Genomic DNA, 14,064 nt, shown 5'->3' with positions numbered 1-14,064 from the left:
ATAGACAGCGGGGAGCGGGTGTGGTGTGGCTGGGTGGGCCCGGGTGGGCCCGGGTCAGGCGGGTGTGCCCTGACACCCCCTCAGAGAAGTAAGAAAATAGAGTATTATTTTTCTCAAGCATTTCTGGTTGTCACTCCAGTGCGAAAAAGTGATATACAGTTAATATTGCCACTGTAGTAAAAGGCAGCAATTAAGGAGAGAAATATTAAGTAGATATTTCAACAGGAGAGCTGGTTAACACTCCAGATTTCAAAGTGTAAACACAAAACAGTTATTTTGCTACTGTTAAAACAAGCAATAAAATAAGACAAAAATAAAACAAACTCAAGGGACACTCCAGACACAATCTAAATCCATTAACTGAGTAGAATCTTTGAAACTTCACCAAGTAGAAGATTTAATTCAAGTTAAATTCCAAATTAAACAACGCTACACAGAATTACACCTAGACAAATTAAGAAATTTCAATAAAAGAACAGCTCTGCAGGGCTCGGTTTATCTGTAAGTCAATTCCCAGAAACTTTAGACTAACCCATAAAAATAGAATTAGCCAAAACACTCGGATTGGTACTATATTTACAACAAATAATACTAGTACACTTCCCCATCCTAACTAAAAAACCAGGGAACAGCTTGGTGGTGGTCTTGTTTGAACCTCCCAACTGACCTTCCTTCGTTCTCTCCTTCAGCACTCTCAGTGGGCTCATCCAGTGGTGCCTCAGACTCATCATCTGAGATATCTCCAGGCACATCGAGGTCATCTGAGCCACCAGCACTGTCGATAGGGGGCTCGATGTCCTCAGCACCACCTAAATCTGACTCCGGGCTCATTCTAATAAGTCCATCAAGTACACTCAGCTCGTTCCTGACCTCAACATCATTGTCAGGATCTATGCTGTTGTTTCCTGAAGGCAAGGTGGAGGAATAAGGGAGGGGAAGGCGGAAGGAGGTATAGTCTATGTAACTTGGCACAGTGGCGGGGTCTGGTCGTTCTAGGTTTTCGAGTAGATGACGTATTGGTGCACACCGGAGATTGACGTTGGGAGTTGATCCATTTATGATCGAGTCGCAGCATTTGAGCAATGACTTGAGGCGCAGCCGTAATTGATACTTGAATAGTGCTAGGATCGAAGAGGACAGATTATCACACAAATATTAGTGGAATTCGCATGACATACAATGAATACTGTCTATGATCTGGACCAACAAGTCGAACGATTCGACAATCCAAGTGCATGCATTGAGTTCCTCTCGAGCGAGCCTGAGCTTTTCTTCCTTTATGCGAGCGAGCAATAGCACTGCTACTATGCCATGGCGAACTTCCTGATCAATGACAAAGGCAGGCAGTTTTTCGTCCAAGGACCAGTTGGAGTTCCATAAGGTCTCCCACATCTTTGCCCATCGTTCATCACTGGGATCCATCTGAAGCAACTCCTTGACATTCATTTTTGTGTGGCTTAGAGAATCTGGGAGCCAGGGTGGTCTCTGGGAACACTCAAGGTAGTCGACAAGCTCGTTATATTGGCAGACTTGCATAGAAATGATCCAGGCACGCCCGTTTGCACTACTGAGCACCGAGACCATTTTTGTGTATCCTAAAGTATCAGACAAGCTTCAACCACAACATCATTCACCTCGTGCATGGAGCACGTACCGACTTTTGTAACTAGTCATCCTCCATGCCATTGTGAGCTGCGAATAGGGTTCATCTCATCCTGATACTTAGCTAGGCAGATAAGAATAGAAGGCTTGCGGAACCGAGCCAGAATATACTTCTCGATGTATTCTTTTTCTTTGTCAGATGGGTTTTGCGGAAGTTTCAAATCGGATAAACCAATTTGGGCTGTCAGTTCGTGCAAGCATGCCTGGGATTCATCGTGCAATGATCGTACATGCAGAGCAGCTTGATAATGCTCCTTCAGATCCATAGGCCTGTGAGACATCGTTTGCACCAGAGAGATACGGTCCAGCTCCTTCTTTACGGCATCCAAGGCATCCGAATGCACCTGAGCCGACCGTTCAGCTTCCAACAATTTGGCAAACTTTTTCATTCCAGCTTGGTCATTGTCTAGAGTACAGAAACATTGGTTAATACCAAACATGAGGTTGGAAAGCGGCATACAGGCTCGAGCGGATAGTTGCAGAGTCTTTTGTGCCTCCCACTGGGATTGAAGGAATTGAGGTGTAAATCCCCTATTCTCCTTTAGTGTTTCAAGGAGATCAGTCGTAAGGGCTTCCTGTTGATGGATGGCACCCATTTTGGACCTTGCCAATGAAGCCAGACGATCTCGGCCCTGGGAGGCAATCAGCTTGATTTTGCTGTCAATAGTTGTTATCCGCTTTGCTGGCTATAGTTATGCAACGACATTTATCAGGTCTCACTGACGTGCAAACAGCGTTAGGCACTGTCGGACTCACGCTCATCATACGTTCAGGCGCTATCGTGTCTACGATCGAGGACCACAGTCGCTCGTTTCCCTCCCCATTTGACTTGCCAAATCCACTTCGTTTCCATGGGTGGAATGCGATTTGGCAACAGAACTGATGTACATACGCATGAAAGACCGAAACGGCGATACTCAATCTAGGAGCTATGTTGGGGATAAGATTATACTTTATTCAAACATCAGCTGTTGTATTGCAGGTAGTGTAAAGTTATACCTTAGCAATTGATCAATCAAGAACGCACCCAACATCATACATTAATCCAATGGTGGCGTTTGAGGGCAGCTGGCGGCTGAGTGCGATGAGCATGGCAACAGAAAAGTGCTGCTGCTCGCCCGGGGTGTCCACATCACAAAGAAAGAGGGGGATATCATGGCGGCAGACAGTAGCCATCAGACCCTTCGAACGGAAGGTATCAGTTTTCGACACTGACTGTCTTCCATGCTTCGTGGCTCGGTGCAATTCTTCGCACTCCTCAATAGCGCCATCCAGCACAAGAGATGAAGGACGAGATCCCGAAGAGCTTCGAGATGCATCTCGCACCTCAAAGACATGGCGGGCAGCTTCACCGACTTTGGCATGGGTCAGGAAACTGCAGGTTTTGTTCCAGGGAAGAATCATCTCTCCGCCAACAAACATATATTGCTTGTGTCATCTTGACCTCGTTCACCATGTCCCATTGACCTCGGTGTAGATGCTGTGCGGCATGCTTAATTCAATCGGCAGTAGCCATAGTGCCGGGGAGTGCCGATGACCAAATATCGAATATGCAAACTGTTTGTTTCGTGCTCTTCTTTGCTTTGCTAGCTATCTAAACAGGGAAACCATCAACCATTCTAGTGAGCCTTGCGGTCTCTGTCTCAAGCCCAGCCCAATGTGTCGGTTTGTTCTCCAGGTGCAAAAGGGAACAATCGGTGTCGACTTCGCCAAGTCAACTTGTGCTAGGCTTGCCAAATTCTCATATGGGCCTGCGAGCACCCCATTCCAAGCCAACCCATGTGGTAATGTCCCAGTTAAATGTTCCTACTGTCCAAAAGGATCAAGTGCAGTTTGGAGATACAATCTGGATGCTCACTATCGTGCTAAGCATTCCCCTGCGCTCCCTCTTACAGAGCTTGCAATCACTAATTTTGAAATAGAAGGACTCAAGTTGCTCTGGGACAATCGTCATACAGCAAACTGCATGGAAGTGAGGCGTCGGAAGCGGCATAAGCCGCATTTTGTGATATCCGAAGCTCACAGCACCCAACTTGCTCTCCGGACTACCGATCTAGAAGGGCCAAGTGCAGTGAGCTCTCAGATGAATTCCAATATTGAAGATAGTCTACAACAAGCCCATGATGAAACCAATCCCTTGCCTCTTGATCCCTTAGTCCCCCATCCAAGCCCGGGCCCGCTGTTATCTGCCAATGAGTCTATCCAAACCAGCCTACCTGCTGCGCATCAAAGTGGGCGTCCTATGCGCTCGGTACAGTGGCTGGTGACTGCTCTCCACCGGTGCTGTGATGTGGAAGTTACAGCAGATGAAATTACTAATGGGTCTAATGTTGTACGCTGTTGTCAGGGCACGGATGGTTATCCGGCCGGCCCGGACCTCTATCCGGATAGGTTGAGTACCCGTAAGTCGATATCTGCGTGTGATTTGCCGTAGTTAGAACGCAGGCTGTATTCAATGCGCTATTTCCGCTATCGCGTCATCCCTCACCCGTTATCGCCCCCTTATCCGCATGATCTATTCTCCTATTTCATGTCGCTTCTCTATCGGCTACCATGTGTTCCCAGTGTAGCCGCGCTCTTATGAGTTGCGGAACTCATGTATATAAGGCCTTATCGCCAGCTGGGTTGGCCCCCCAGCTTTTACAACGACTAGTTTCCCGGGGAGATTCTTACGCGCGAACTGACGCGCGGACTCTGACAGCTGTCTGAAGCCGGGATGTGAGACAGTTTGGGTCAGTCAACTTGAATACTTCGACTTTGACAACAAATACTCATTATTTTCGTTAGTTTCATCGAGCTTGTCAAGGGAATATTCCCCCAGGGTGGAATTGTGGATTCCACGATTTTGGTAGAGCCCCCAAACATCCACGCAAATATTGATTCACCCTTTTTGATATTACCCAACTAACAATTTACATTGTACATACACTCCATAACCTAATCTAAAATTTCCGCCAAAAATAAGTTTGTCACACCTTGATGACACCCTCCCTCCCATACCATGTGTTCGGCATTCGCCGATCTGACACCCCTTGCAAGTTGGTGACACCTCCAGAAAAGAGCACTAGCCTCAATGCCCTTGTTCCTCCACAATCACCCCAGATCCCACAAGTGCCAAGGGTAGGGATCTTCGAAATAACGAAAAACAAGCAAGAAACAACAAAAGGTCCTGATCAAGGGGATATCCGAGTTTATGTGTTTATCCGGCAAAACGCGCGAGATGAAAGCATGAACGCTTACATAAGCGTCAGCCGGGGCATCCAATAGAAAACCTACAAACCCCTCTGAGATGAGCGCAAAAGGAAATATACACGTGATCATGGCTGAACAAAAAATGATGGGAATTGATTTAGAAACCAGCCAACGACCATTGCCTACATGTGACATTATTATGTAATAAATATTCATTGCGTGCGGTCTCATCGTCCCCTCCCTGTTATTCCCCAACCCAACCCAATTACCAAACTAAAATTATTAATTACCATTACAGCGCTTGTGTATTGTAGAACATGCTCAGAATAGGGTTTGTTTAGTGCAGTGAGTGTAGCATTGCTTATCGGTGTTATATATACATTGAAGTCATCCTCATGCAATAACTGTGGCAAAAAAAAATCCACCAAGAATGAATCGAACCTGCACAAGCAGGGGGGAGACAGGGTCATAAACAGCGTTATAATCCACTAGACTAAGTAGACCTCACATGGATCCGGTCCTAAAAGTAATATATAAAGTGTTAATTTCAGCCACGGATCCGGGGTTGATCACGAAGTCAAAAGCTGCCCAATGTACATTTTGCATGACATTGATCACCCCTTGGAATTGAAGTTTTTCATTTTAAAAGTTTTCTAAGGGAGAAAAAAAAGAAACACCATACAGGACTCAAACCAAGACCCATCCAGACACAGGATTGAAGAGAATCCAGCACCAGCCGCTAAGCCAAACTGCCATCACTAGTGGCCTTGACCAAACCATATATATGTATAGTTAAACTGGCCTCAATTCCCTTGCCCCCCTTCATCCACTATTTTTTTCTTACTGCATACAACTTTCTGTTCCCTTCCGTTAAATGCCCCACAGTTATGAAGGCGCCCGGGCCCCTGCCCATGTGTCTTCACGCTTGCATCCTATTCATTTCCTTCATTGTAATTGGTGGATTCAAACAAAATATCATCATTTTCATATTTGTGTAAATTCATCAAACACGTGATTTTTTGCGCTCATCTCAGAGGACTAAACCTAAATCCACCCCATGCTTTGTGACGTCAGAGGTCGCCGGAGGTCATGTGCCCAAACAAAAAACAGACATAGAAAATGAAAATTCATTTCAGTTCTAGCTAGAGGTATATACAGGAGCAAAATGTTCGAAGTACAAGTGTAATTGGCTGAGCTTGCGAGGCATTTGTAATTATTCACCCCAACCCAAACCCCCTGTGCGGCATTTTTAAATAGACACATATACCCACGATACACAACCGCCAATCCCAATCCCAACCCTGACCCAACACCCAACCCTTGACCCGAACCCGAACCTGACACCCAACCCCCGAACCCAACACCCAAACACCCAACGCAATAAACAAAAAAAAACAAAAGACCACAGCAGGAACAAATCGAACTAGAGCCCTACACAGTCAACACAACACACACAGACGCAGTGTTGCACAAGACCAAGTCAGACTCGTGGTCACGGGGACTCCGGGTCAGATCGGGGTCGGACTGGGTGTCTCAGTCCGTCAGGTCTGAACTAACGGAGTTATAACTGTTGAAATAGCCACCTCAGCCTATCAGGGCGTATAGTGTAATGGCTGTGCACACTGAGTTCGCGATCCAGAAGACTGGAGTTCGATTCCCAGTATGTCCAACTTTTAGGTTTCCCTAAAAAGACCACGTGCAAATTCCAACATGGTGGACATTCTGCGGAATACACCGAGCACACCCAAATCCGGTTGCTGCCACGTGAGCTGGGCACGTGAAGTCAAGCATTAAATTAGCCGGCCTGACAAAGTTTCAGGGGGTGTAGCTCAGAGCACTAAGGACCCAAATCCGGCTGCTTCAGACCACATGACATGGACATGTAGGAGATTAGCAGTAAGTCCGGCCTGAATATAAATTCAGGGGGTGACGGCTCACGGGTTGTTGGAACCCCGGTGGTTTGGGTCACATGTGGATCACATGGTCGATCCAATGTGAAGGGGGTGTGTTGAAATAGCCACCTCAGCCTATCAGGGCGTATAGTGTAATGGCTGTGCACACTGAGTTCGCGATCCAGAAGACTGGAGTTCGATTCCCAGTATGTCCAACTTTTAGGTTTCCCTAAAAAGACCACGTGCAAATTCCAACAATAACGGACTAACGGATTTAGCTACAAGCGTTTGACGTGTCACCACAAACATTCCATTCTGCCACCATCTCTGAGCTCCCATCTAGGTCTTCTCATGTTAAGATTTCTAGCACTAAGTTCCGCTCACCCTGGACCCAGTAAAGGAGTCCCACATTGAATCTCGCATCAAATTGAAAATATCTCGTACCCTTTTCCCCTGTAAACTTACACCCTAGGTTGTAAATAGATACTTTGGGAGGAATGGAAAATGGAACTTGGGGGGATCTTGAGGGTAGACTCCGCGCAAAGATGGTGGCCATGGTTTATGTCATCAGGTGACAGGATCGAATGCATGAGGGATGTCCATGCTCGTATGTTTGCCGTTTGATGAATACTTAAAACAAATTAATGCGATGTATGTATCAGACTCCTTCCCAGTCGCTCACATGATTTCTCCGAGGTTTAGCCGCAACTTACGTTGGCCTCCGAAATCTGTCGAGCGACTGGTACAACTTGCAACACGTGATGTTCCCACGCTAAGTTGTAATGAGTTGTACATAGGTTACGGAATATAATTTTTAGTATTTACACATGCGGTCATTGCACCCAACCCAACCCGTGGAGACTAAGGGAGCACATCCAAGGTTGTGAAGTCAATATCCGGGGGTGCGCGAAGTTTAACGGTTTATATATTACTTAGTTACCAGCTACTTGTTTGTGCCCGGTGGCATAAGTGGTATGGCGTTAGCTGAGGCTGTGCAGTCTTTTTAAGTGGCACATGTTCAATTCTCACTTAGGAAACTTTTTTTTTTCATACCCTCCATTCCTTAGTATACAGAAAACAACCATTTCAAACAATTATTCCATGGGAGGGCCCAAAAAAAGTTTGCCTAAGTGAGAATTGAACATGTGCCACTTAAAAAGACTACATGGCCTCAGCTAACGCCATACCACTTATGCCACCGGGCACAAACAAGTGGCTGGTAACTAAGTAATATATAAACTGTTAAACTTCGCGCACCCCCGGATATTGACTTCACAACCTTGGATGTGCTCCCTTAGTCTCCACGGGTTGGGTTGGGTGCAATGACCGCATGTGTAAATACTAAAAATTATATTCCGTAACCTATGTACAACTCATTACAACTTAGCGTGGGAACATCACGTGTTGCAAGTTGTACCAGTCGCTCGACAGATTTCGGAGGCCAACGTAAGTTGTGGCTAAACCTCGGAGAAATCATGTGAGCGACTGGGAAGGAGTCTGGGGATTCCCCGATGAAAAGTCCGACTTACGCTGACCGTGGGAGAGACTTGTGACCATCTGGTCAGACTCACGGACTTCGGTCTTTGCGACCATTTGCGACCAGGTCTGTACAACACTGACCATTATGCCCTAATCAGGGCAAAGTTCCCTCATTTCCATGGTTACCAGGTGAATCAGACTGTTCATAATTTCCGAATTTGCTTTTCACGCGCGTTGTTATGGAACATAACGTCGGATCCGCCGCGCGCCTTCATACATAATATGACTTCTTGCTATCTCCCAACCCTAATCCTCGCGGCCCCCATAACTACCCGCAGGAGTAGGGTTGGACCCACCAAGAGCTAGAAGTTAACGGTTCTGTATTCAGCTTCGTTTCAAACGAAAATCGGTTGCATATGGCAACCCTTCTATGTTTTAGGTTATCAGCTGCTTTCGGCCCGTCCTCGATGGTCATGTCCGTTAGACTGGCAGCGGGGACGGGAGACGTTGTCGATTCGAGTGCATTTTACACGAACACATCGTGAGCCTGACTAATTAGATGGTGCCCACCTCCTTGCACGGTAGTGGACTCATGGCGGCGTCGAAAATTTGGACCGGGGAGCCAGGAGGCAAGATGGTACTACGTAGGACTTGCTATCAGAAGCCCAATATGGGGCGAGCTTTCCGCCTCCTGTAATTTTGACACAAGCATCGTTTTGACAACTTCCGAATCTTCTGAACATCGCGCGCGTCTTCAGAGAAGCTATAGCGCATGAAGTCTTCGTCCCCAGAGCCAACACTTCGTGCAGCAGCCACCATGTGAATGCCTTAAGGCTTGCTCTCTTAGTTGCGCAACATATTCCACCTTTCGGAATGGTTACCCTTAAATACCAAGGGACCAGCGTCCCTTCATCTCCTCCATGCTGCCCGACTCTTTGGCACCACGAAGCCCCCATCCAGGTGCTGGGGGCAGACGGCGTAAACAATACCATAGACATGCCTGTACCCAATGCAAGCGAAGGTGCGAGACGCCCACGACCTATAGTTGGAGAACAAAGTAAGAACTCACGTTCGTACAGCAAACGTGGTTGTGATCGGGACTGGGCCGTTGACGGCGGGAAGTGTTCGGTTTGTGACAGATTGCAAGTCTCTGTGAGTCTCCCAAAATCAAACCAGGTTTCTGTTTACCCCGATCTCCAAGTGCGACTATCCGCTGTCTGAGCCTCCTTCGAACGGCGCTGGCACGCCGTTCCAGTGTAGCTCTAGTGTCAATCTGCTTGTGACACCGTCAGGTGTGGCATCTCATCCTTCCGAGTCGTGATGACTCGATTGATTTCATCCGCTCTTTCAAGAGGACGCCGGGATTTTGGACGGTGTTGAACTTGCGGAAAGCCATTTTCCAGGAATTTTCGACCGAGATCGGTTCACGGAGTGCTCAATGCGTCCCATGGAGGTAAAGCGCGATGGTCATGAACATTTCAGTCCTATGTTACATTGGGTCTTCTGCCTCCTTCGCAAGAGCCTAGGACCGTATGAATCTCGGGAGCTCTTGGAGAAAGCAAAACGAGCTTTTGGAGAAGAGTTCGAGGACCCTAGTCTCGCCACCATCATGGCTACCATCCTCCTATCAGAGATGCTGTCTAAGTTAGAAGAACCCTACTGGCAGTTTGGTAAGCCTATTTCGTCGTTTGGCGTTCTCTTCTTGTTCATTGCTCACGTCTTCGGTAGGGGAGGATTTATTAGGCAAGTCGTTTCAGTAAAAGCGTATCGGCAAGTTTCTTACATCGGCTGCCATCATGCAGACAATGCATATGCATGTTAGCACACCATTTTTCGTATTGGTATATGGCATCGCTGAGCATTTTTTTCAGGGTTACATTCATGCCACAAGCGCGATCTCCTGAAAAATGTGCCTTCCAATAATATTAGGCAACTTATGGAGAAAGTCCGTGCGCTTGTATGTTTATAAATGGAAATATCCCAATTCGCTCATAACTGATTATGGCCGGACCTTAGGCTAAGGAAGCGGGATTCGGGTTACGTGACCACTGCACCTATGAGGCGGCTCAGCCTCAGCTGCCTCCATCATCGACACATGAATATGCGCGACTTATGATCCCTCAAGCCCACGCGCAGAGCGTGGATGCTACCAACATGAACGCAACACCAGTGGAACCGCTCGAGGGCTATTTGCTTCCCGGATCCACGCTTGATAACTTTAATAGCCCTACCGCTACTCAGGAGCCTGCGATCGAGCCTTGGAAGCTTAATTTGAGTGACTGGCGATCGTTTGCATTATACAACAGGTAAGCCAATGCGATGGAGTTTCCGGTATCCATTTTCATCCGCTTACAATGTCTTCCCCTGCCCTTGTCCCAGGCCCTAGGCCCTTCATTTGACTAATTGTGATTATTGAGAAGCTACCCCTGGTTGGTTGTGTACATACGCTGGAAACGTGTGTAAGTGGATTGATGTGTTCGGGGCATTGAGTTTTCAATTCAGTGCCAGTACGGCATGATGTATGTTTGCCAAGGGTCAGTGTTGGACAACAAGCCATGATGACGCGCCGGTACGCGTATCATCGGTTATTGATATGATACCTCTTGACCATGTGTTACATAATTCACTGTTGCCTACGTTCCACATGTAGCGCTTAGGTGCAATTTCCTTATCACTTTTGTCTGATATCCTTTTATTACTTTAGCTACTTATACCGCCGTGCGGGCTATAATGTCAACTAGTTCTGTTCTCCCTCCCGTTCGAGTGTCCCGCTGAGTGCTCTAACCAAAAGTCAGAATGTTAGCTAACCCTGGTGGAACGCTTCAAGGGTGGATGTGAAGCCACTTGAATTTGAAATCCTCGGGCAGGGTGAACTGCACCTCAATTGATTACCCTTCGATGGTTTTCAAATCTGTAAGGGATTACATTATCAGAGCTACTACATTGAATGTTTCCCTCCGTGACATTTTCTCCGAACTCGCCGAATACGTTATGATAGAGGTCTTGCTCATTCCCCCATTCCCATTTTAGGTCACCTTGGACGCCGAGGTTCCGATATATCGAGGTTGGCCACCTGCCTAGTCTCTGGATCCTTGCCACGGGTCTGGTTAGCCGGCTCGACGTCGTTGTCTGATCCAAGGTGGCCGCGGAAGATCAAGCTAGGGCATTGAGGCTGTTGCTCTTTGGTGGAGTTATTGAGACCGGAGTAAACGATGAGGCCGACTCAAGGCCGATTCCGTGCGGCTCCTTGAGCTTGTTCCCTGACGCTCAACTGATGCTGCATGTGTGTTTGTCTGCTGTGACTCTCTCCCTCCTCGTTTCTCGGCAATCTCACCAACGGATACTATTCGATAGGCGTACATTCTGACGGCTGAAAATGAGCTTGGAGGTGGAGGCGCATGACACTACATTGGCCGAAAGAAGATTACGAAGGGGAGACGATCGGATCGATATTCCTCAATTTCTATCCAGGTTTGGAACTGTGTGGGGTGTAGGTGCAGCTACTGCTGCGATTTATTGGAACTCGGAGACGATTGTATTCGCCACATGCACACCACTGAACACAACCTCGTTGATGTGGAAATGAAGTGTGAAAATGGCTAGCTCTGGAAAGGTCATCACTATTTACTGCTATGGTGAGAAGGGTTATATGCTGCCTGCATTCTTATGGATCGCGTCAGGGATCCACGCGAAGATTGTCGGAGGAGCGTGCCGTGGCGGTGCGCTGGTACGCCAATTGTTGTTCATATCTTTATGCCACTTTTATCTCCACGCAACGCTGCAGCGTTCCACGTGTAGCAGCGCACACCATCCGCCCCATGTCATTTGTTAACATCAAACAACAGCAATAGCAACAAAAGTCTCGCAAGCTCGGCCAATTACTTACTTTTATCACCGCTCGGTTCCATTGTTGAATCCATGAACGAAGGCATTTGGATAAAAACTGCATAGCTATCCTCGTGTGCTGTTTCAGATGATTGCTGGAGAACATCAAACACTCCCCAACAAATAACCTCATGCTCATTGGGCGTTGTTGGAGCATTCATGAAAATACATTTGTGTCATATATTCAATTCGTGATCGTGTACATTGACGTGCTGTCAGCTTATTGTGGTATATTAACCGGTTTCTGGATTCTGCGTGCAGTTCCGCAAAGCTTAAAAGTTCTCGTTGTTGATGATGCTGCTTCTTGTAACAGGCTTCATGATTATGTAATCCACGTCTGTTACCCTTTGCACTTACATAAGCAGTACCTGACATAATCTGGCAATGACACGATCGATATCGTAAAGTCTGCGGCAATCGCTAACGATCGCTGCCGTGTCCCTCATACACCTTCCTCTCCTCGCTTTGTCACCATGTGATGAATCTTGGCCTGCTCCTATGGCTAGAGTGTTCTGAAAACGATCCGCAGGTAAGAACGCGGCGTTACATAGATTTTCCCCTACTAAGCCTGGAAACCTTGCACTCGAATGTTCCGCTCCTCTGTCGCACGGATGCAGCTCGGATCTCAGCTTCTTGTATCGCTGAAAATCGAGGGTCGCACCGCAGCACATCAAGCCCTACATGCGTATGGTGTGCCGCGCGCGTCGCATTGTTTTCCGCTTTCCGCAAGAGTAGGAAAAGGATGAGGAAATTAACTCAAGCCCCTTCCCCCTCAGAATTCTTTGCCTATCCCTTGTATCGATTAATTTCTGGAACGGTGCAAAACAGAATTGCAAAGCTCCTGTGCGGCGGCACGCACATGCGCAGCATCTAACATATAAATAATGCAGTTGACGCTGGCGATCAAAGTTGTCGAGAGAAAGCATCCCAAGCATCCCTCGTGTGTGTTCTGCAACAGGACATCGAGATATTTCTTGGAATTCGTTTTGAGAAAACTTCTTCCCGGGCGTCTTCGATGAACAACATGCAAACTCACTCTTATGTTGGACCTAAAACAAATGGAACCGATAAAACGAACGCACTTACGTTCTGGCATAGTTTTCCGCAGCATTAACTGTTGGATGTCGTTGATTTAGTCCACCACCGTCAAGAACAATGACGCGTCGCATCCGCAGAACAGGGGGTACAGGTTGGCTCCGGTCCCAGTTAGGATCAGATGCACGTACATACACATAATGAGCCGAGGAGATAGACAATGAACTTGGTTTGGGTCGTAGTCAGAAAGAATGGCCTGTAGGAGAGCGCCCCTAAAAAGGAGAAATGGTGGAAAGAATGCGCTTGATAGCTTGACGAACAAACTGGATGGTCAAGAAAGGGCCTGAGAGTTCATGATGGGAAGAGATACCATGGGTTGGTGAGACATCGACAAAGAGATTTGTGTGGTGAAAAATCCTGGTGCGGAAAACCTATGTTTGCCATTCTTATCGCCTATGTCGGTGACTGCTTCACCCCCAGCAACGACGAAATGATTACGTGCAGTCAGGCGAAAAGGGGTATATGTAGTCAGAAAGAATAAATTGACAGTTCGTGCCAACTACCATACAGCATTACGAGAAAGTCAGGACAGAATGATTCTCTAATGGTGTAGCGGCCAAACGAGTTGCGCCACATCGTCTTCCAGCACCCCAGGCGTCCAACGACATTGTAACGCATTCACCTGTGGACAAGCTCGTATCCGCAGTACCATAGGAATGGTCTCAGGCTCTCGATGATTAGATGAACGTCCTGCTGGGGTGATGTCGGAGGGTGTGAATCAAGAAATACAGGTGTCGACGAATTCGCTTGATGGCCATCTCCTTCCGGACTGTCGATGCTTCGGCCGGTGATCCTTGACGGATCCAAGGGCCCATGATACACAATCCGATCCGGTGCGTCATCCAAGAATGCTGCAGAA

General features: G+C 47.3%; 3 protein-coding genes and 2 non-coding genes across 5 annotated transcripts; 4 read left to right on the top strand and 1 right to left on the bottom strand.

Moving 5' to 3' along the window:
- Positions 1 to 2,322: 2,322 nt before the first annotated feature.
- Positions 2,323 to 2,838, bottom strand: EI90DRAFT_2959150 (uncharacterized protein; the record flags this gene model as incomplete). Its single annotated transcript, XM_039055454.1, has 2 exons — positions 2,323 to 2,613; positions 2,686 to 2,838. 2 exons carry the CDS (start codon positions 2,836 to 2,838, stop codon positions 2,323 to 2,325), a joined length of 444 nt encoding a protein of 147 aa, XP_038907441.1.
- Positions 2,839 to 3,247: 409 nt separating this feature from the next.
- EI90DRAFT_2889266 (uncharacterized protein) lies at positions 3,248 to 3,685 on the top strand (the record flags this gene model as incomplete). Its single annotated transcript, XM_039053981.1, has 1 exon — positions 3,248 to 3,685. A coding segment is annotated over one exon (438 nt), but the record flags the coding sequence as incomplete, so codon positions are not given.
- A 2,764-nt stretch (positions 3,686 to 6,449) lies between these two features.
- EI90DRAFT_t358 lies at positions 6,450 to 6,523 on the top strand. Its single transcript has one exon. It is a non-coding gene; the product is annotated as a tRNA-Ala (tRNA).
- Positions 6,524 to 6,887: 364 nt separating this feature from the next.
- EI90DRAFT_t359 lies at positions 6,888 to 6,961 on the top strand. The gene has a single exon. It is a non-coding gene; the product is annotated as a tRNA-Ala (tRNA).
- Positions 6,962 to 8,861: 1,900 nt separating this feature from the next.
- EI90DRAFT_3105803 (uncharacterized protein) lies at positions 8,862 to 10,973 on the top strand. The gene is made up of 8 exons (XM_039062613.1): positions 8,862 to 9,377; positions 9,427 to 9,517; positions 9,578 to 9,895; positions 9,954 to 9,968; positions 10,028 to 10,042; positions 10,097 to 10,182; positions 10,242 to 10,531; positions 10,605 to 10,973. Exons 1-8 carry the CDS (start codon positions 9,099 to 9,101, stop codon positions 10,609 to 10,611), a joined length of 1,101 nt encoding a protein of 366 aa, XP_038907439.1. The 5' UTR covers positions 8,862 to 9,098; the 3' UTR covers positions 10,612 to 10,973.
- Positions 10,974 to 14,064: the final 3,091 nt, after the last annotated feature.

This window comes from Cantharellus anzutake (genome assembly GCF_015039405.1).
Source record: "Cantharellus anzutake strain C23 chromosome Unknown EI90scaffold_349, whole genome shotgun sequence".
Classification (NCBI taxonomy): Eukaryota; Fungi; Basidiomycota; class Agaricomycetes; order Cantharellales; family Hydnaceae; genus Cantharellus; species Cantharellus anzutake.
Note: the sequence above shows the minus strand (reverse complement) of the source record. Positions and strands in the feature narration are given on the sequence as shown.